Source organism: Gracilinanus agilis, chromosome 3 (genome assembly GCF_016433145.1).
Source record: "Gracilinanus agilis isolate LMUSP501 chromosome 3, AgileGrace, whole genome shotgun sequence".
Taxonomy (NCBI): Eukaryota; Metazoa; Chordata; class Mammalia; order Didelphimorphia; family Didelphidae; genus Gracilinanus; species Gracilinanus agilis.
Window position 1 is genome coordinate 559,034,405 of NC_058132.1, and position 24,110 is coordinate 559,058,514.

Here is a 24,110-nt window from a genome sequence, read left to right on the forward strand (position 1 = left end):
CCCCCTTCCTTCTTAAGCTTTCATCAAAGTTTTATTTGCCGACGGTATATTCAACTTTATGGCTTTTCTTTGAACCCCATTCAGGTTCACTGATATACCCTTTCTGATTGTGAACATGGATATTTTCCACTGTTGGACCTTCCCAGGACCAATTATATTGGAAGAAAGATATAATGTTTCTCTCATGTTCTGCTTCTATTTGCTCATTCCATTATAATTTTTGTATTTTAACTAAACCACTGTATTGCTGACTCAGAAAATCATAGAAATTCTGGCCAGGTATATGAGGTTTTAAAAAGAGTCATTAAATTTTCCTTTTTACCTATGCAGAAAGATATCTACATAGATATTCGAAGTAGACACATATCTAGCTGGCTCACCATTCATTCAAACACTTTTTAAGGCTATCTTATTTGGATAACTTATTTTTTCTTTTTCTATTTATTTTTCTATGAACAAAAATAGATTATTTTAGAATTTCAGCTTTCTGAAGATACCTTCAATTAATATGCATGTAATATGTTATGAATGCTAAGCATATATTTCACAAAGATCTGGAATTAATAGATCTTTTTACAAATTCAAGGTCCCATTTGAGTACTGGAAACAGGGATTTTTTTTTTCCCAATAATACAAGGTAGGTGAATTGCTAAGGATTTCCTAGTTGGGAATAAGTATCCAGAATCCATAAAGTGTTACATTTTCCTGCCTATTCCTCTAGTGTTCCTGGAAAGATAATATTTCAGATGCCTTTCTCATAGGGTTATTATGAGATCAGTGCTTTGCAAACCTTCAATATATTAAATTGTAATTTTAATTGAAATAAAATACAATTCATTTGAGCTATTAACCTATTGTCCTTAGTGTCTTGTGTCTTACGTCTGATACCCTGGGTTCATCTCCCTATTGTTGCTTCATTGTATTGGGGGACTATATTATACCTATGATTAAAATATTTCTGAAAATTTAACCCATAATTATTTCCCAAATACCCATTCTTATTTTATGTTGAGAAGTAAAAGGCTTGTAATTTTAAATTTTCTTTAAAATTTAAGCTAATAACAACTAGCATTTATATGGTATATTAAGGCTTATAAATGTCTTTATGAATATTTACCCATTTGGTGCTCAGAACAACCCTGTGAGATAGGTGCTGTTGTTATCTTCACTTTACAAATGAGGAACCTGAGGCAGACAAAAGTTGAATGACTTGCCTAGGGTCATATAGCTGACAAATATCTGAGGACAGATTTGAACAAAAATCTTCCCGACTGCAGGCCCAATGCTTATCCATTGTACCATGCCTTTAATTCCTACTTTAATTTACCTTAATTCCTTGAAACACTAAAATTTCAGAACCCTAGAATTCTTAGAGTAAGACTAGATCTCATATCTAATCTCTTCCAGTGCTAACTTAGTAAGAATGCCCTCTACCACATCTAAAAGAAGTGACTGTCTAGCTTCTGCTTGAAGATCTCATTGTTGGGCAATTAGCAGCCTCTGGAGAAAACTTAATCTGTTTTTGGACAGTGTTAATTGTTAGGACATTTTTTTCTTGTATGAAGCCAAAATCTGACTGTCTAAAGCTTCATAGAATCACATAATTTCAGGATTGGAAGTTATCTCAGTGGCCATCTAGTCTAAGCCATAAATGAAAGGACATAACTCTTAAGTAGTTGTGGGACCTCTGCTAAAAGAACTCACAAGAAGGAGAATTTGCTACCTCTGGAGTTAGACCATTCCAGTTTTTGACAGCTCTAAATAGGAAGTGTTCCTTGACTTTAAGCTTAAATGATGAAAATTCTATCCATTTTTCCTAGTTCTCTCCTCTGGGACTACAGAGAACAAATCTAATCCCTCCTAAAGGACAGCCCTTCAAACACATGAAGACATGTGTTTTGCCACATGTTGTCTTTTTTTTTTCTCCAGGCTAAACTCACTTAGTTTATGAAATACTTTACCTCAATATAAAGTATTAAGCAGAATGGCCTCAGTTCATATTAACCTATTTACCATACTTATAGCATACTTTATAGTCTGGAGATTGTCCCAGGAGAATGGAGTTTAATTAGAAATTCAGACCAGGACAAGCTAAATGAATGGCACCTTTGTTCTTTGTTTTGACAGGAGGCCCATTATGAGCTAATGTGTAAAGGATGAGCTTCTGTACTCTGACAAAGTTTCTCACAGCCCAATGCAGGCCCACAGAGCAGGCCTCTATTAGTATGAAATCAATCCCGAATTAGCCATGGGGGAATCAGGCTCTTTACCTGCTTCATTTCCCCTCTTCTTTGCCTTCTAAACAAATTATGATGTCCAAAGACTCCAAAGCATAAATCTGGGAGTGGAAGTAATAGATAAAAGTCCTTGATGTCTACTACCTATGTGATCTTAGAGAGGATTATTTATCTGCTAAGGGCCTTGGCTTCCTTATCCATAAAATTATGGTATTGAACTAGATGATCTCAAAGGTCCCTTATGACTCTAAACTCTAAGATTCTAACATAATGCTTTGCATGGTATAGGTTTGGTAAATGAAAAGAAATCATAATTTTGCCCAGGTACTTAAGAATTCAGTCTCTGTCTTCTGCCATTCAGCCTGTCAAGCGGGAAGGAGTATCTAAAATGACTCTGAGAAATTCTTATTTGACCTTATCTATATTTGTTCTATCTGAGAAGAAACAAAAGTCAAATTTCTTCCATTGACTTAATTTCTTCTTGGTTATGGATGTTGTGGCATCGTATAAAGAATATTGAAATATGGGAAAAAGGGCAGCTGGGATTTAGCCCCAGTTGGACAAGTAAATTTAAACTTCATAAGTCCTTGTTTCATCATCTGTAAAATCAGTGATTTGGAAGGACAAGAAGATAGGAACAAGCATTTAGTAAGTGTCTACTCTATGCCAAGCACTTTACAAATATTATATCCTCTCAACAATTCTATAAAGTAGGTGCTATTATGATCCTTATTTTACAGATGAGGAAAATGAGGCAAATGGAAGTTAAGTGACTTGCTTAGCATTACATAGCTAGTAAATGTCTGAGGCCAGTTTTGAACTCAGTTTTTCCTAACACCAGGCCCAGTATTCTATGAACTGAGCCAGTTTCAGTGATGAGAAATCATCAGTTTTTTTGTTGCTGTTGTTGTTAAATTACATTCATTTATTAATATCCTCCTCTTCCTCTTCCAGAATTGGCCAAAAAATTTCAAGATGAATGAAAAAATAAAAAGTAGCTTAGCAAAGCCAAACCTCAGACCTTTCTGGTGATAAGCACATTATTTCACACCAGTAGCTCCCTACCTCTGGGTCCATGCTTGGTCAAAATAATAGCATGGTATCTGGTTTTGTTTTATAGGTCTTTTAGAGTCATTGCTTATATTGTTTTCTTTGTTCTGCTTACTTCTCAGTATCAGTTCATATGTCTTCTTATGGTTCTTTTAATTCTTCATATTTATGGCTTCTGAACCACTCAGTAATATTCTATTACAGTTATCTACCACCACATCTTGTTTAGACTTTCCCCAACTGATGGATATCTATTTTGTTCCTAATTATTTGCCACTACAAAAGTACTGTTATATTGTATGGATATGAGGCTATGAATTCAGTAACAGCATAAGTCAGTAGTATCTCAAAGCTAGCTTGTGGGATTCTGCAGTGAAGTATAGAGAAACAAGTAAAATATATAATTCTTGTCTTCCCACAGGGAGCTAACAGAATGAGAGGTCGTCTGGGAAGCATGGACAGCTTTGAAAGGGCCAATAGTATTGCTTCGGAGAAGGTACCAAATGAAGACTGAATAAATGCTACTCTACTGTTTTAGGGCTTAATAGAGTTTTGCAGCTTCCAGGGATATATAAGCTAGTAGTCTGTGTCTTGTTTGCTTTTATCTATTGGTTTACTCACAAGACATATACTGCTATTTGAATTTTCACACATGTGTTTTTACATCTGATATTTGTTGAACATTGTTAAAGTTGACTGGGTGATAACATAGTTTATGCAGTAATGATCTTGAAAAATCCAGTTGAACTTCTTTGGTGTTCAGGGACAATAAATATCTCCCCATCATATAGGCTAGCTGTTTAACAATAAACTTTTTTGCCATGTGGAGTTTTTCTTCTTGGTGATACAGTTTGATTCTCAGTACATACAGTTTCATGTAATAATGAGCTGTCGTTATAGTACAGTTTTTCTGTACTTTGGAACTAATTTTTTTTATCTTCTCTCACGTTTTTCTCTTAATTGTAACTTCATTCTTCCATTTTTTTTTAGAAAATACCCTTCTTGTCTTTTCTCCTGGTTGTGATAATCCTGAAAACTGAAGCATATTCATTTTAATTTCTTTTCAAATAAATTTGAAGTCTATTCAAACTAATTTTTTTAATCCATAAAAAAGTAGTTCTAATAAACTTTTTATTTGTGGAATTTCCCCAACTAGGAATTTATTCAAAACCATATCATTTAGCAGTCTAAAAAAATATAACCCATGTAGTGACTGTTCAGTAACATATAACAATGTAGCTGTCTGAATTGTAAGATTTATTAGGTTTGTCCATGCAGTATGAGACACATACCAGCATAGCTCACTTTTCATTTATTTCCTGTTTTTCATGTTTTTCAGTTTACCTCAGGCAACATGTAGTTGGACAATAGCTTACCCAGGGGACAAGGATGCATAACAGATTTTATTATTTTATTTTCCTGATGCTGCTGCTGCTAAAGCTGGACAATCAGACTGTGTTATATTGTTTTGACAGTACAGGAAGTATGCAACTGATATGTCAAGGAAATTAGCAGACACATATACACAAACCCCACCCGCTTTTGGTCATGATCTCTTTTCATCTTTTTGCCAACAGTCAGAAGTACAGTAGCTACAGCATTTTATTGCCACAAAGTGTCAGAGGAAAGAATACCTTGTCTTATCACCACTTTCTCATTTTGGTCTGTCTTTACGGATGCTTTTGTCCCAGAGCAAGCTTATCAAAAGAAGTTGGTCATGCTCCTACTGATTAGCATGCAGGATGGCTTAAGTAAAAAAAGGGGATTTGCTCATGGCCCAGGAAGAAGAAGACACATCCTTTCTCTTTTGAGCTCTGTCTGGTCAGGCCTGCCATGCTTTCTGTGAGAAAGCAAGGCCTTACTCCCCTCTGATTTCTTCTCAGGACTATTCACCAGGTGACTCTCCACCAGGCACCCCGCCAGCCTCTCCCCTCTACTCAACCTGGCAGACATTCCCTGAAGAGGACTCGGACTCCCCCCAGTTTCGAAGGCGGGCACACACATTCAGCCATCCCCCCTCAAGTACAAAGAGAAAGATCACTTTACAGGATGGGCGATCTCATGGGGTTCGGTCTCCTCTCCTGAGACAGAGTTCCATTGAGCAGTGCAGGTGAGTCTGAACTTTCCTTCTTATTGGACTTGGCAGTGCTGATTTTGATGAGGGTTGTGCTGGGAGGGAAATGCTGTTACGCACAAAAGCAAACGGAGTTAGTGCCCTATTTTCTGTTGAGGGAAGAAGGAGTTCTTTAGATTTATCAGTGTGCTAAAAAAGAGTATTATAATATTGGTTAGCCTAAGTTGTGCATTATGCGTATTACTTGCAGGAAACCATGAAACCCCCACTAACAATTAGAAAAACTGCAAACTGGATTAAGATACATCAGTAATTCAGTTATGATTAATAAGGGGAAAAGATTGAGGGGGTTATCATGGAGTTGTTTTGACTAAAATTTGTTGACTATGAATTAGTCAATGGCTTCAAGGTGATGGCTACAAAGAAAAGAAGTCAGCAAATTTTAAAATAACTAATCAACTAGAACTTCCTGTTCGCATAAATCAGATAATTAAATAAAAACATACTAAATTGACCTTAAACTTAGGATAATAATAATTTTGTTAAATGCGAAGTAACATGTAAAAGATAATTCTTTTCAATTTCCCTGTTAAGTGAAGTACATAGCCTTAATAATGAAGTCAATGTACTTAGAATTGACAGAAAGTGTCAGCAACCTGAAAAAGCCACTCTTAAGAATTTATGTGGCATGATATTTTAGAAGTAAGCTTATGATGTCATCTTTATCATGATGTGATAAGTGTGAAAATTATGTTTGGGTTTGTAGAATAATATGCATACTTCATTCTTTCTTCTCTTTCCACTATGTAACTGAAATAAAATTTTATATCCCAGAACTCAGATTCTTTCTTCTTCATCACATGTAAGAAATTCCTTATAGGAAATATAAAGTAGGTACCATAGAGAGGATGACTGTTAAATCATATATTGATATTGTCAATTTTACTAGTTTTAAAATTTTCTGGAAATTATTAGGACTAAAGATGACAAAAATGTTTTTAAGGATTATTACAGGATAGTTTATAAAATGAGGAAAAATCCTTCCTCTTTCCTTCCCACATAAAAGTATCTATCTCAGATTTCATAATATCTTTATAAAATGTAAGATATATTACATTAATATTAAGTATATTATAGAAAAATAAAACAAAAATTACATTTGTATTTATGTAAGATAATCAATCTCTTCTTTACTAGGTTGAAGTCTCTTAAACCCAGTTTTAGGGGTTATTCCTTCTTTGTGGGTTCTTTCAGTCCCTAAACAAGCAGAAAAAATACCCTTTGGAATGTGTTAATTATAATCATTATCAATTTACCTTATTTTAAAGCTATCCCTTTGAAATTAAGTTAGTTTCAGAAGATTCTGTTTGTGGCATTGTAGTGCAGGTTAATAGATTTATTTATTTTTTAAAATGCTACTTGGACTACATCTTTAAGGACTTTGGATAAATAAAATTAAATTAATAAATGTTAAAATTGATGTATATTTAACTAAAATGTAGATATTGATTTCCAAAAGCAAAACATGTTGTTCTTTTATATTTGGAAAAGTTTACTACCCTTATTTAAAATAACCAGGCCTTTGAAGTACTGATAACCTGCCTTTCCTTGTGGAGTTGGTTTCCTGTGATTATTTCCCATGAAATTTCTCTTACATTTGAAAACAAACAACATTTTGTCATGAGCTTTTTAGAATACTTTAAAAACAAATGCATCATGTAAGGATTACTGTATAAATTAGGAAGCATAACATTAGATTGTGAAATAAGGGAATTGCCCAAAGAAAATGTTTTAACTTTCTCATATTAGGTCCAGTTCCATGCTTCATTTTTCCCCCTTACCTAATGATTGCTGTCAGAAGTCTGTTTAAAAGAATTTTTCTTAGTGAATAAAAATCCTAACTGTTGTACAATAAATTAAAACAAATTTGCTGTATTTTCTGTGCTTAGCGTTCTTCCATCAGGTCGACGCATTCACAAGGAGAGTAAATCTTCTTCCTCCAGCCTTCCAAGTCTTCATACTTCCTTCTCTGCCCCTTCCTTCTCTGCCCCCTCTTTCCTGAAAAGCTTTTACCAGAGTTCAGGTAGACTGTCCCCACAGTATGAAAATGAAATAAGGTGAGAGCAGTAGCCTTTGCTGGCAAAGAAAACATTTTCTAGAGTGCTTCTGGTATACTGATATGCTAATAAAAATTAATAAATTTTGCAGTGACATCTGTGCATCCTGTTTTGTGCTAATTTCTAATTTGTTTTCTCATTATTTGATTTGCTTTTGGTTGACTATCCTAATGAAAGAGTTTTGAAACTAGAAAATTAATCATAATGGAGAACTATTATTTAAAATTGATAGTTTTCATGCTTTTTTTTCCTAGTGTGAACCCTTTCTTAATTTTCCTTCCAGACCTCAAAATCCTAAACTTAGATATGTTAGAGTAAGACTTGTAGCTCACAATATTAAATCATGATTTGTTTCTATGAATCCCTACACCTGCCCCTTGAATTCCTAGAGTTCCTTAGAACAAAGTTTGAATGCTATTGATAAGTGAATTTGCCTAAGAAAAGCGATTGATGCATGTTAGTCATTTTTAATGGTTCAAGGAATTAACTATCTGACTCATTTTCTTTGATATGAATATAGTTTTCTATGTTTAAATAGCTATAGGATTTCAGAACCCATAATTCTAAATAACAATTGGGGGATGGATTGAGGTGAGGAGGTAGGGAAGAAGTTTGATGATGATTTTTCATTCTATAAAAAGGGATTAAAATTATTTGTTCAGTGTGATGGCTGGTCATGATTTATATAGTATAAGAGAAAACTAAGTGATGAGATTCAGTTTAAAAGCAATATGTATAACATTTTTATACTCAGTAAACATTTATTAAGTTCCTATGAGATTCCAGGTACTGTGCCAAGTGGTAGGAAAAGCAAAAGATAGCCCCTGCTCTCAAGGAACTCACAGTTTATTGAGGGGCACATCCAAATTGAAAAGGGCAGCTAGGTGGCACAGTGCAGGGTCTGGAGGCAGGAAAACACATCTTCCTGTGTTTATTTTGGCCCCAGACACTAACTAGCTGTGTGATCCTGGGCAAGTCACCTTACTTTGTCTTAGTTTATTTATCTGAAAAATGAGCCAGAGAAGGAAATGGCATACCACTCCAGTATCTGGTACAAATATTCCAAATGAGTTCATGTAGAGAGCTGGTCTTGACTGAAACAACCGAACAACAAAAAAATGAAAGGTGGCTTCAGAGGGTAGACTTTAGGAGCAGGGGAGATTATGAAAGAGCCTGTGAAGAAGTTAGGATTTTGTCTGGGGTCTGAAGGAGGCAAGGAGACAGAGATGAGGAGAGGACATTTCCAGGCATGCGGGACAACCATTCAAAGTGACTAGAGTCAGGAGATAGAGTCTTGTCTTATTTAAGGACCTGCAAAACGGCCAGTACCACTGGATTGAAGAGTATCTGGTGGGCATTCAGGTGTAAGACGACTGTAAAGGCGGGTGGGGGCTGGGTAACGAAGGGCCGTGAACTCAGAAGATTTGTTACTGGGTCTTGGAGGTGATAGGGAATCCCTGGAGTTTCATCAGGGAGGGAAGTGTCATCCAGGAAGATCACCTTACCATCTGAGTGATGAATGCCTTGGCATGGAGAGACTTGAGACAGGGAGCCTCAGCAGCAGGAGAGCAGTGCAGGTGGGAGGTGAAGAGGACCTCCAACACTGTGGTAGCATTGTCAGGGAAGGCAGGGTATGTGGCAGAGAGAGAACATCGGCAGGCCTTGGCCACAGTTTGGATAGGAGAGGTGAGAGAAAGACTGGGAGAGGGGCTGATCTTTGGATAGTAATAGGGAAGGTGGGACAAAAGGAGTGTTGGAGGTGGGAAAAGAATGAGCTCAGTTTTGAACCTGTTGAGTTTAAGATTTCTACGGGACCTCTAGTTCAGGCTGTCTAATGGGCAATAAGGAAAGGTTAGGAATGATCAGCATAGACCAGTGATGGACAAGCTACCGCCTGCAGGCCAGATGCAGCCCCCTGAAACGTTCTATCTGGCCTCACAACATTATTCCTAATCTGACGAATACAATGAGTAGGATACAATACAATAAAACTTCGGAAGAGTTGCCTTAGAAACAGACTGACAGAGGAGCATTTCCTTTCCTTTGGCCCCCTCTTTAAAAAGTTTGCCCATCACTGGCCTAGACAATAATTATAACTAGGGGAGCTTACAGTCTCAAGTGAAGTAGTTTGGAGAAGGCAGAAAAAAGAATCCAGGACAGTCATGTGCTCATGACCATGTCCTGATCTTTCCTTACTTAGAGTGGTGTCTGGGAGATTCTGCTTCATCATAAACAAGCCCCTTTTGGTAGGAGTTGACAACTTTGAAAAATGCAGTGCATAATCCATTCATCTGGTGTACGGAGAATAGGAGATGGGGATGATGGTGGTGTCTATGTTGACTTTACTGTGAGATTCTGTACTGATTTTCCATTCTTGGGCAGGAATGATGCTTTTGAGCATGGCAGCTATTGTGTATGTGTGTATGTATAAATATACATATTTTTCAGGAGAGATTGAGTAGTAACTAGCTTACATGATCCTGAATGTATGGCATTTTGCCATGTGTTCTTCATGTGGTAGCCATGTGTTACCCAAAAATAAAGCATTAAAAATAAGCCCCAATATCTGATCCAGATATGACAGATCTATATCAGATATCTGTTCTCCAAGTATACTTTCCTCTGCATTGGCTATAGATAATAGTATTTAATCGGTGTAGTTTTGAATCCAGACTTGCTGTAACCTAAGTACAGAATCTGATTTCTAATGAGGGAAATTGGGGAAGGAGCGGCATTACATATTTTCTCAAAAATAGTTTAATTGGAGATCATATTAATGTGTTAAAATATATTTAAACCATACTGATCCTTGTGAAGTAGTATTGTGTTTGTAAGGTATTAAACATTGCTTTTGACTTCATAGCACCCTCTCTTTATCTATCTCCCACTTTTAGATATTTTAGACTTGGGATGAGACATCTAAGGATAATATTGAATAAATCGTTTGTTTTTTTTTTGGTGGGAGTTGAAGTAAGAGGAGAAAATCTCATCTTCCATTTTGCAGAAAGGTTATGCCTCCAAATAAAAAAGTCTGTTAATAATTTTTCAGGTTAATTTTGCATGGGGAAATAGAGAGGATAACAACAGTTATCTTTCCTTTTAAAAATTACTACTATATGCCCTTTTATGTGGGCATATTAATTTATCTTTAGAATTGGATTCTAATATTCACATTTGCATTTTCTGTCTAGATTGATTTTAACGAGGGAATATTTAATCTAGAGATAGACACTAAATTTACATTGGAAATTATAGTTATGTCTATCAGCTTACATCAAAGACTATGTTTCTATACCATGGAGTGCCTTGGAAGTCTTGGGACCATTTTTGTGAAGCTAATTACTTTATTTTCCTATAAGAATGGTTTAGTTTAGCTCCACAAATCAGAGTTAAACTATTCTGACCAAATAATGTGAGGACTTTCCAGCCCATATATCACTTTACTAGATGTATTGAAATTTCCTGTGTAGTTTTTACCTTTAATAAGTAAAACTACTTTAAGACTTTTGGGATACCCTCTATTTAAACTGAAAAGCAGAAATCTGGGATTGGATTGTTTCTTAAGTTTGTATCCCAAACAACAGTTACTTTATCCTAATCTTCAACATATCTTGTCTTTCCAATGAAATGTGAGAATAAGGATAAAGTAAAAATTTCACAAAATGATTTTGACTTTAGTTCGATGGCATTTCTGTTAGGAAATATACCTCATGAGTTTTTAAGTGACCATGCAAGATGCCCATATACAAAACCATAGGATAGTAATGCATAGTACCCTCACAAAGTGGATTGATTTCTAAAGATTTGTTGCTCATAAGTATACTTCTCCAGAACCATTATCCTTAACTTTGGGTATTTAAATGACTTTAATTTCCTAATTTAATTATATCTATATGTTATGAATACATCACTAGAAGTAAAATGTAAAGGAGAATAAACATTCCCTTTATATTATCTGATTCCAAAGTGAATTGTGGTGGCATGATTATGAGCTTATCAAATATATTTTATGTCAATCTGTTGTGATGATTCTAAAATTGTATCTAAAATTTTTTATATTTATTTCTTTTAAACACCAAGTTCATAAACCTATATTAAATAATAGTTATTCCTCTTCATTTTCATCATCTTCATATTCATCTTTACTGAAATCTATTCATATTCATCTGTGTTGAGAAAATGAGATATCCTATGAAAGATATCCTGAGATACCATAGTTTTCCCATACTCTGATAAAAGTAGTATAAGCTTTGATTAAATGTCATTGTTGTATGAATCATGTTGGTAAATCATCATAGGGTCTTGAAACAAACCTTTTCAGTGATTTACCATGATTTTATACTTATATCTTTTTATTGTGCTAATACCCTTCCTTATTTCCCTGCTGAACTAGAATGAAAGACTCTGCTTCAGAATCAAGGTGATTAGAAGTTTAAGTATGTTACTATGTCATGAAGGAAGAAGGCTTATTAATTTTATTTAGTTCTTAATGTCATTATTTCCCCTTTCTCTTCATAGCTTTTTTTCAATTTTTATGTTCCCATCTTTATTATTTTTTAAAATGTGTTGGGTATCTGTTGGGTGCATGACACTGGTTTGGGTGCTCTGGGAGTTATATAATTAAGGGGATGTGTTCTCTATTCCCAAGAAGTTTGCTTTATGAGTCTTGACAGTTATAATGAGAACTCTGTTTCTACTCTTTTCCATGTTGACATTTCCAGAAAACTACTATGGCCTTTAGCCCAAATGTGGTATCATTGATAATAAAAGCCTTCTTTTGTGGAGCTTAAGGCACAATTGGAAATAATGAGTACTATAGAGTTACTTGAAAAGGAGCATACCTAGAAAACATGATATTTGTTTTTCATTTATTTTTATACTAATTATCAGGTGAGATGAATAAAGTATTTCTCACCATTTCAGTACTCATTGGTGCATTAGAAACCACTAAGGACTTTAAGATCCTTGTAAGATAGCTTTATAGAAAAGTAAGGCCAGGATTTTGGTTTCTTATTCACCAGGTTTGTTTAACTAATCATCTAAGAATTTGATCACATCTTCGATAACTCAAAAAGAAAATGTCTTCATTTCCTCTTGACAGTTGCATACGTGTTGTGGATAAATGTTCATAATCAGTAATAGATTTTTAAAAAACTCTTAACTTCTGTGTATTGGCTCATAAGTGGAAGAGTGATAAGGGTGGGCAATGGGGGTCAAGTGATTTGCCCAGGGTCACATAGCTGGGAAGTGTCTGAGGCCGGATTTGAACCTAGGACCTCCCATCTCTAGGCCTGACTCTCAATCCACTGAGCTACCCAGCTGCCCCCAATCAGTAATAGATTTAATTGTAGCTGTACTACCTCAGAATTACTTCCTAGATATCAGATATTATAAAAACATGATTTTTGAAGACATAATAAAATTAACTTTGCAATTTTATTCTAGTTTTTGACCTCTGGTTGTAAGAAATTGGTACATAAGCAGTTTTACTGTGCTGTTATCACTTTTACTTACTCAAATTGAGAAATCTGTAATTAGTTTGGGGTTTAGAAAAGGAAGTTCACTACTTTGGTTATTTGTAGTATTCATGTTTTTTCATTGTTCTATTGCCTTAATTTAACATCTACACTTTATATCAGTTGTCCATACAGCAGGTCAAATCTATACTTATTTAATCAGAAAAGGATTTTTTTAAGAATAGCAAAACTGCATGAAGATAAAGCCTAGGCATATGATGTACAATTTAATGAATTTCTGCATCCTACTTCTGAGAATGTCTTATTTTTTATTTTATCACATTGATACAACCTCTCTTAAAACATTTTGAAAGAGAAATACTTTCTCTTTATCTTTTGTAAATAGTTCCTTTTTCATTCATTACACTTAGTGACACCTATATTTTATAGATTTAATTTTGACCTGTTGTGCTTTTTAAGGTTAGTTTTAGTTTCAACTTTTATTTAATCTTTCTTTGCTATCAAGATTGTTATAGTAAGTGTTCAGTTGTGGTTGGGTATGTTTTTTAATATCCATAAATTCCTTTTTAGAAAAATGGCATATTAAGCCATTTTCAGGGAACAACACAAAAACATGCCAAGCCAGTTTTGGTAGTATGTCATGTCAGAACTTCTACCTTGTCTGTGATAATGTGATTTGTGGTACTCTGCAGATTTCTTAGTCTGTCATTGGTCATCAGATTTAAAAAAAGTTGGTGTAATCTATTGTTGTGCCAGTAATTCATAGAACTGAAGACACTGTGACCATTGCTTCCCAGTGGGTGGTAAAAAAACCAACTTGAATCTGATAGGTTCATGTTTTATATTTTGTTTAGGACAGATCATATTAATTTAATAACTTAAATAAATTTAATAGCTTAAATAATTTAACATTAAATTAATAGCTCAACTATATATTCTGCTTTTTTACTCAATTATATATTTAAGTTTATCTTGAAATTTAATTAGATCATATTCTACTTATAGTATGAAAAAACTCCTTTTGATTGATTGGCTGTCGAGAGAAGGGTCTTCTCTACTTTGCATGATGGGAGTAAGAATCTGGGATTCTTTTTGTCCTTTTTAGATGACTGTCCAGAAGGACTGCATTTGTAGTTCATAGATAACTATTATATTATTATAATTCATCCTAAGAAGGATTTTTCATACTTTATTTACTCTCTTGATTGGTTTTTCACTTTCATATCTTTCTGGGAGATAAGCTGCTAGCATAAAATGTTTTCCCTAGGCATTTTTGCTGGGGGGAAAATGTTATGCATTTTGGGAAACTAGAAATAGAAGGAAAGGAGAAGAGTTGATAGAGGAGGATGAGTGTGTGTTTATATGTGGGAACAGTGGATATGAGTTGTTTTGGCTATTCAACACTTAATATGGAAATTCTGACATGTTAACACATTAGTCCTTTTTATGGATTGATTGCTTCCCTTTTAAAATGATATTGCTCTAGAAGAAAGGGGAACAAGATTATTTGCATTAAATGATCTCTCAGCATTAAAAAAAAGAACAGCAGGAAATAAATAACTCAAAGAATTTACAATCATTTTTCTTATTAGACTTGAAGAAAGGCCAGAGAGAAAAGACATTTTTATTTGTAAATCTGCTAAGCTTCATTCTCCTTAGGTGTCCAAAGGGGTGTTAAACTGTACCGGAATCAGATGTTTTTTTCTTGTCTTTTATAAACCATCTTTCATATCTAATTCCTGACTTGGTTCGATTGAATTAAAGGAAAAGTGAAAATCAATATCAGGGTTTGGAAAACATTCCCCTACATTCCAACCTTACCCCCAACCATACCCTTCATATTTTGGCATGAATAGTTTTCATGGTAAACTATTCCTGGATCAGTTGGAATGAAGGAATTTGAATATAAACACAATTGGATCAAGAGTAATTCGCATGGTTTTGATTCTTGAAATTGCTGCCTTGGATATGTGCTCCTGGTGATGTTAGAAGCAAGGATGCCAGAGAGCTGAAGGACTGAATATAAAATATCAAAATGAAAGCAAATTGCTGCAGTAAGTTATACATATTTACTAAATGATAAAATGGTAAAGAAACCAAAATTTTGGAAGAAAATACATGCTGATCAGTCTTAAGCTATAAAAGCATTTTTAATTTCCATAGGAAAATAAAATTATTCTTCAAGATGTAAATTTAAAAAATAAAGTCGTTGAATCCTCATGCAGATTCTTTAATTAGAGTGCTTTAAAATGTATTAGCTTCAAATCCAGCCTCAGACACTTCCCAGCTGTGTGACCCTGGGCAAGTCACTTGACCCCCATTGCCCATCCTTACCACTCTTCCACCAAGGAGCCAATACACAGAGTTAATTAAGGGTTTAAAAAAATGAATTAGCTTCCCAGTGTAGGCTTATAACTAACTGATAAATATCAAGACTTTTGTTTGATTTACTTGTCAGTGTAAAAGATGTATTAAAAGTAGAAGAAAACATTTAGTTCATTGATTTCCTTTAATTTTTTTGTGTTCAGAAATAAGCCATAATGAAATGTTGGGTAATGAAAAAATGTGCTTATTTACCTATTTTGTGATATTTTTTTTCTAAAGGTTTTGTTTTTGTAAGTGTGATTAATAGACATTGAGGCACAACCCCTTCCCCCCGTTTAACCTGTCATCTTATTAGTTTCAAACAATATAGAGATTATTAATGATGACTTGGAAAGAGCTTTGAAGTATTATTAGAATACCAAGATTCTGTTGAACATTTGAATGAACTCATCTTGACTTTTATTTGAGTTAAGGCTGTATAGAATGGATTCAATAGCTATTGATCTTTATTCTTTTAATTCAACCACCCCTAGTTTATTGGCCATTAAAATTTGTAATAAATGGTTTACACTTTTACCCTGCTTATATACTATTATTGAAATCTTGCTTAGTTGTTAAATTGGTACATATTGAAAGTTTTTTCTTCTGGTTTTTAAGTAGTTTGAAGATATGTTTGCTAAAAAAATTAAGAAAGAAAACACAAAAAGTCTTAAAGTTTACCCTAGATACAATATTATAATATACTAATTCTGTATTTACCTCCAGTCTTATTGTCTTGGCTTAAAGATCAAACCTAAAGAGAGGTAGAGGTAGTGCTGAATGAGTGTCAGATAAGGAGTAAGGGAGTCTAGTGTTCAAATTCTGCCTCTTTGTGGCAGAAAAATCACATAATATGTCTGAACTGCTGTTTTCTAATTTTTAAAATGATCATAGTAAGCTTTTAGCATCTACCTCAGTGTTGTTATGAGTTGTAAAGGATGTAATTTATGTAAAGTACTTGGAAACTTTAAAGTACTATATAAACACCTATGGTTAATATGTGTTAAAGAATATGTCTAATAATATATTATTGTTGTTATTACCTCTCTCTGAATTCTCATCTTTATTTTTAATAGTCAGCTTTTTTTTTGATCAACTGAATCAAGCTTGACTATCTCTAATCCTCTTCTGGTATGGTCTTTGGAACACTGACTCATTATAAAAAACTAAAACTTTTCAACCAATATTTGCATAATATTTCTCATATTTTACTCGAAACCTTATCCTTTGATGATACTAGATGTGTTGTAGAATTTTCATAGGTGTATACCTTTTTCTATTCCCTTTCCTTCTCTTTCATACTTCAGCTTTGCAAAAACTTGATCACGCTTTAGATCTCACCAGCTTTTAGAATTAAATCTCTTCCATGAACTGGAAATTTTTATTTCCATTCTTTGACCACAATTTCTCATTTTCTCACTTTTTCTAGATCTAGTCTTTACCCTGAATTATGATCTCATTACCCATCCTGAACTCTCCTAGACTTTCTCACCTCATTCACTTCAGCTCTTTCCTTGATAATCAGCTTTGTTCCTATTAGGTTCCACTTATGTGTACCATTAGCTGCTATGTTAACATTCTTTGCCTAGAAGCTTATCATTATTTCCTGTATCCTTATATCTATTCTAAAATGTTTTATTGAAACTGCTCCCTCTTGGCTCTTATTAATTTCTTATTTAAAAGTAAAGGGGGCAGCTGGGTAGCTCAGTGGATTGAGAGCCAGGCCTAGAGACAGGAGGTCCTAGGTTCAAATCCGGCCTCAGACACTTCCCAGCTGTGTGACCCTGGGCAAGTCACTCGACCCCCATTGCCTACCATTGCCACTCTTCCACCTATGAGTCAATGCACAGAAGTTAAGGGTTTAAAATTAAAAAAAAAAAAAGTAAAGGCCTTCAACCTCTCATCTTCAACTTTTGGGAAACACTTGAAACTCTTGTCTAACATCAACTCCTCCTGTACATTAGCCTTTGAGACAGTACTTTTACTGATTTTCTTCTTACTTCTCTAATTATTCCCACATATATCTCCTTTATTGGTTTCTTATCTTGTTCCTTACTTCAAGAATAGATTTTTTTCCCCAGAGTTTCTGCTCTCCTTTCTCTTAATTTTGTCGTTGTCAGTCTTGTTCATTTTTAATAGTTTCAATTACTACCTTTATGCAAGTGATATAAGCTATCAGACTCTTACTTCTTTTATGATTTTTAGCCCCACATCTAGAAATTTTTATGAACATAATTGCATTAGCATCTCAAAGCTAATGTATCCCAAAACCAAGCTCATCTTTTTCTCCTTAGCCTTTCTCTCTCAAGACTTCACTGTTTCAGCAAGTGGCATAATATTTACCTAATTTTCCACATTCACTATCTATCTATCTATCTATCTATCTATCTATCTATCTATCTATCTATCTATCTATCTATCTATCTATCTATCTAATGACTGACCTGTCTATAAATTAGACTGCCTTCTACCTCCTTTCTCATATCTAATTACCAAGACCTGTTGACTCTACCATTGTAACATCTTACATTCTCTCCATTACATACTGTAAGCCCAATCTAAACTGAAAAACTCTAATCTCCAAACATACTTTGTAATTTTTTCCTACATGCCTTTGCATCTCCCTTTTGCTCGTCAAATTTCTCCCCATCTTTTAAGGTCCAATTCAAATGTCATCTCCTTCCTGAAGCACTCCCTAATCTTTTCTTTTAATAATTACCTTCAAATACACTTATCATCTATCATTACTATCTATTTTACTTATATGTTTATTCCTCTTCCTTTAGTCAGTATGATTTATGAGGGTATGAACCATGTGTTACCAAACTTCCCAGTATGCACTGCTCTGCCTATAGTAAGTCTTAATTAATGGTTGTTGAATTAAACAATAAACACATAGAAAACTCTCATAACTTTCAGTGGGTAAATGATTCTTAGAAGCATGACCTTGATACTTTTCTGCTCTCACAATAGTTAATTAGGCAAATAGGAAATTTTTTGTCTATTTTACCTGTTCATCTCAGGAAATATTTTTCATGACCCTTTTGTAAATTGTGTAGAATATAGTACAGTATTTTCAGACTAGGGTGTTGGATCCTAAGTTATACCATAACAGCCTAGTAAAGGTTAACTTTAGTAATCCCTAAAAGGAGAATACTAGTGCTCTTAAAAGAGGAAGTGAAGAATAACATACTTACATCAGTTACTTAAGAATATATAATTACATCAGTGTGCATCTTCTGTCCAGTGATGCATATCACAATCTCTGAGTGTTTTGTGAATTCCTTTGACAAAAACAAAACAAAAAAACTACATTCCCCAATGAACAGTTAGGCTGGTGGTCCTCTTACCACAGATTTAAAGTCAGTCACTAACCACTTAAAGTTTTTCAGCTTCTTACAACTGGATAGAAGTTGATATCTCCTGGTGTAATCTTTTTGGCAGCCCTATGCTACCTACATACATATTGTAGCATTGAAGTAGAACTTTGATAGAGGAAAGAGAAACAGTTATTCAGGCTCCTTCAACGGGTGTTTATTAAAAACATTAAACTAAACAACTAAATGAGAAACCCTAAATGAAACACCCTGAACTGAACAATTGCTGTATGCTAGATACTGCAACAGGCACTAAGCATCAAAGAAATAAAAACAATAGTGGTATCAGAAATACACGCACCCAAAAAAGACCAATAGTCCCCGCCTGTGAGAGCTTATTATTCTCTTGGGGGATACAAGTAAACAAATCAGTACATGCACAGTAATTTTAAGAGGGGTGTCACTAACAATACAGAGAATCAGGAAATGCTTCCCTTAAGAGGTAACTCCTGAACTGAGGCTTGGAATAAGGTAAGGATTCTAAGAGATGAGTATGAGGGAATGCATTCTGTGAATAGATTAGTCAGTCAGCAAACACTGTGTGACAGGTACAATGCTTTTGCAATACAAAGCTGAAATAGTTCCTGTTCTCAAGGAGATTATGCTCTGAGTAAAGGATGGAGGTAGGAGATATATCAGATTGATAGGCAAGTATGGCTGGAATTTAGAATTTGCCAAAGGGAGAATTATGCAATATGTCTAGAAAGAAAAGTTGGATCCAGACTGTGAAAAGCTTTCATGATGTCAATCAATCAACAAGCTTTCATTAAGGATTTATTCCATAGTAAGAGTAAATATAATAAGGCACTATTCTAGGTACCAAGGAAACAAAGACAAAAATAGTCCTCATTGTCAAGGAGCTTATATTCTAACATGCGAGATAAAAAAGTAATTAGATTGCCTTCAAAATGTATACCATGGAGGTAGAAAAATCTTTCCAAAATAGAAAATACTGGCAACTGAGGGGACCTGGGAAGGCTTCCTGCAGGAAGTGGAATATGAACTGAGCCTTGAAAAAAGCTAGGCAAAATAAGAGAGGAAGGAGAGGAGCTGATCTAACAGTGTGAAAAAGGGACATGGAAGGCCTGTGTGAGGAACCATAACAATGGCCAATGGTAGCAGTATGGTCTGGTATGTGGAAAGAATTGAAATGTAAGAAGGAAGGTCTGAAGGAGCTCAGTGAGGAAGAATTTTAAATCCCAAACACAGGCCTTTATATTTGATCCATGGAGGGAATAAGGAGCTACTAGAGTTATTGCGTAGGGAGTGACCTGGTCAGACCTACCATTCAGGAAAACTGCTTTGTCAGCTGTTTGCAGAATAGATTGTATTGTAGGAAGACAAGCCAGAGAAGAGAGACTGTTTTAAAGGAGATTGTCAGGATTCAGGTGAGAGATGGTGACTGTGGGCCTGGGGAAAAATGACTTTTATCAAGATAAAAACATCTAGTGGAATGGAGATGTGGCCTTGAAACTGGACGTTCAAAAGAGGAATCATCTTACCTTAAATTCATCCCTCATCTAGACCTAACCCCCTCCAAAATCTCCCCAGCTCCACTCCAGCACTCAGTTTCCCGGCTTTCATGTAGACTCCTCATTCTCACCCCATGTCTTCATTCCAATGCCACTTTGACTGATTCTTCTTTGACAAGGCCTCTCCCATGAGCCCACTTCTTTCTGCTCACATAGCCACCACCCAGCTCAAGCCCTCACCCCTCTTTCCTGACCTCCTTTTGAAGCCTCCTGATTGGTCTTTTGCCTTTCCAAGCGTCCTCCTGATCCTGGTGACTTTCTATATGTATAAATGTGACCATGGAAGTCCAGCGGCTTCGTGTAACTGTTAGACTCGCATGCAAACTCCTTTCTTTTCAGTTGAATTCTGCACAACCAAGTGTATTCAACCTCCTATCTTCCTAGTCTCTGCACATTTCTTCTTTCTCTGTTCCCCCTGTAGAGGTCAGCCACATGGACCTGCTTGTTGTTCCTCTCACACAACTCTCTGTCTCCTTTTTTCATGCCTTTTCTTCCCTTCTCTTTGTGCCTTTTGAATCTTCATGTTTCAGTTCAAGTTCGACCATTTGAAGAAGACCTTTATCTGTCCCCCTCATTTCTAATGCTTTCATCCTTAAGATTATCTTACATCAGGTGGTGAAGTCCTGGGCTTAGAGGCAGGAAGACCCACCCCAGCCACTTATTAGCTTTGTGTCCCCAGCCTAGTGCCTGTTGTTTTGTGAATGGTTGATAAATATTTGTTGATTGATTAAGAAGGCCAGCTTGACCATGCAATGTATTAAGAAGAGTAATGATTAATAAGACTTGAAAGTAGGTTGGGGCTAGGTTTTGAAAGGTCTTAAATGCCAGACCAAGGAGTTTCTATTTGCTTGTAGAAATAATAGGGAATCACTGAAGTTTGAGCATGGGAATGTTATGATCAGGAAGGAATGGATTGACGGGAAAGATTTAAGGCAGGAAAACATTTAGGAAGGTCTTGCTATTGCTTAGATACAGTTGTGATTTTGTGAGCTGAGAAAAGGGAATGTATTCCAGAGATGTGGTTACTAGTTGAATATGTGGGATGAAGGAGAATGAGGGGGGATGATTCTAAAGTTGTGAATTTCTGATACCTTTGACAATATTGTGAAATTTTGGAACTAGAATGGATTTGGGGGAAAAAGATAATGTTTTGGATATGTTGAATTGGAGATGCCTACAGGCAGACATCTTGTTTGAAATGTTCAATGAGTAATTCTTGATGCAGGATTAGAACTCAATAGCAACAAGCCTATTTGTATATATGTTTGGGGGTCTTCTGCTTAGCAATTACAGTAAAACCTATGTGAGCTGATGAAATCATTGAGAGATAGATTGTCGAGGCAAAAAAACAGGAAGGCCCAGGATAGAGCCCTGGAATATCTATAGTTGTGGGCCATCATGTGGATGATGGTCCAGCAAAAGAGACTGAGGAGTGATCAAATAGAAGGAGAATCAGGAGAGAACAGTGCCATGGCAACCAAGAGAGGAGATAGTAATCAGGAAGAGAAGATAATCATCTGCATCAAATTCTTTTACCTATAAAGAAAAGACTGAGAAAAAACCAGTGATTTTTGACAGAAGATCATTGGTAATTTTGGAGTGAACAGTTTTATTCAAATGATTGGGTCAAATGTTAACTATCACAGGGTTGATTAAGGGAAGAGAAATAAATGATGATAATGTAAAGGGATGGTAGGACGTATCAAGGAATTTTAAGGATTAGGGAGATATAAACATGTTTTATTAGGCAGCAGGAAAGGATGTAGACTGAAGATTAGAGAGGGAAAAGTAAGATTATGGAGGCATTTTCACATAACTGCAGTATAGGCAATAGGTGATGTGAACCTGAGCCCTGTTGGGTGACTATTTGAGTGGAGAGAAGGTGTGCAAGAAATGTTGTGGAAGTAGAAATTAATTTTATCATGTTTTGGAAAGATGAATTTTTTCTCATAAATATATTTTATCTATTATTTTATCCAGACATCGGCATAATATTTCACTTTTTGCTGTTTGTGTAAACTCTAAGAGCTATATGTGTCTCATAATTGATGAAGTTGGCCCCAAACAGCATCTCCAGAATTAATTACTAGTCTCTTATATACATAGTTGGTGCAGAGTAAATGCCTGCTATATTGTTGAACTTTGGTTTTGAACAGGGATTCACATTTGCTTAGGACACAAAAGGATGAAATTCTACATGTCAGCAACTCCTCTTTTCTTTTGATGGATTTTTGACTTATGATTTCAGTGACCAAGGCATCAAAGCATGTCATCAGAATTAGAGTTGAGTGCCATCAATGCCTTTTATGGCTTCATTATTGAATTGCTTTGATCTATCATGTTCCTCAATTTCTGAGTCTCATATTGGGCATATTGAACAAGGCTTTTAAAAACAAAAAAGAAACGATGGCAATTTTTCTGTTCCCAGTAATGGTCATTACACTATCTTATTGTTTGTTTAATGGTCGGATCATATATATATATATATATATATATATATATATATATATATAATCTTTCTTGTGCAGGGAAGTGTATAAGGTTGATCAACACTTTTAAATATTATTTGGTATGATTATCTTATCTTTTACTGACAACTGGCAGCTTGGAGATGTCAACAGTCATTGGCAAGGAGGCAATGATAACTGTAGTCACCTTACATAATATGGTGAAAGGATAGAGGAAGAAAATTGTCCTGTGAGCTCCTTACCTTTCTCTTAATTTGCAGACTTATTGACACTAGAGGAATTGCTATTTGTTTTTATATGTTAGCAAATTGCTTTGCTAAATTGTTCATGTTCCGGAGGTTCACAAGGCAAGGAATTGGTAACCATTTGTAAACATATTTTTCTCATCCTAGAACACAGAAAAGAGGTTTATAGATTCTCTGGAATGAGTAGAAACAGAGATGAGCCTTTTATTACTGAGCTTATTACTCAGGTCTAGTTAATTCTCTTCATTGTTTGGCCAGCTATTTTTATCATATTATTTGGTCCTTGGGCAGAGGGAAGACAACCCCTGGCTGTGCATCACTCCATATTGCCTATGACTTCTATATATCCAGATTTTTGTTTGCCTGCCATATATAGACTGTGAATGACTTTTGGGCTACCATTTTGCTTAAAGTCCTTAGTGATCAGTTTCAAGAACTTTTCTGATCTGAATGTTTGTTTCCCATAGTGATGGGGAGGGAAGGAAAAGGACTTCATCGACCTGTAGCAGTGACTCCCTAAATGTTGGAGGAATCCCTATCACTCCTCGACGTGTCTCTTGGAGGCAGCGCATTTTCCTTCGTGTAGCTTCACCTATGAACAAATCCCCCTCAGCAATGCAGCATCAAGGTTTGTATGATATTATGAGAATTTCTTCTGAGCATTATTCTTGATGAGAGAAAATTAAAATTTTGATATAAAAAGAGGTTTCTTTAAAATCTTTTCTAGCTCTATATGTTAGGAGTAGTCAAGTATAATGGAGAGAATAAAATATAGGGGTTCTTTGTCATATTTCCTTCTCTGGAAAAAATCACTTTTTTTTTATCCTAGTAGTGTTATCACTGGGACTTAGAAATGCTAGTGGGTGTCATTGGGCAGGCCTAAATTATGGGGAATTTTGTAAAAGTTGATTAAAAAAATGAGACAAGGCTATCCTGTTTAGAGACTGAATGCCCTGTTTAATTTTTTTTATTTTGCTTCATATAGCTTTGCAAATTAATTTTTTAGTTTTGCTTTATGGTTTCTTTGTACTTCTCTCTGTGGAAATAGTAATATCTTAGCTGCTTAAACATTGTATAGGATACAAAGGAAAAAATGAAGCAATATATACACATGAATAGATTCCAGATATATAAAAAATAAATACAGATTGTTTTGTGGGGAGAAGTAA

At 35.1% G+C, this 24,110-nt stretch overlaps 1 protein-coding gene across 4 annotated transcripts in view; it reads left to right on the plus strand.

Annotated features, from left to right (window-relative positions):
- The window catches only part of TBC1D4 (TBC1 domain family member 4), a 204,898-nt gene that overhangs the window by 155,341 nt on the left and 25,447 nt on the right, over positions 1-24,110 (plus strand). For 2 of the 4 annotated variants that reach the window (XM_044670593.1, XM_044670591.1), the window contains exons 9-13: positions 3,709-3,783; positions 5,171-5,397; positions 7,311-7,478; positions 11,872-11,898; positions 23,409-23,569. In XM_044670593.1, coding sequence (XP_044526528.1) covers positions 3,709-3,783; positions 5,171-5,397; positions 7,311-7,478; positions 11,872-11,898; positions 23,409-23,569 — 658 coding nt within the window. The remainder of the gene's footprint in view (positions 1-3,708; positions 3,784-5,170; positions 5,398-7,310; positions 7,479-11,871; positions 11,899-23,408; positions 23,570-24,110) is intronic. The other 2 variants (XM_044670592.1, XM_044670594.1) reach the window with 2 other exon arrangements.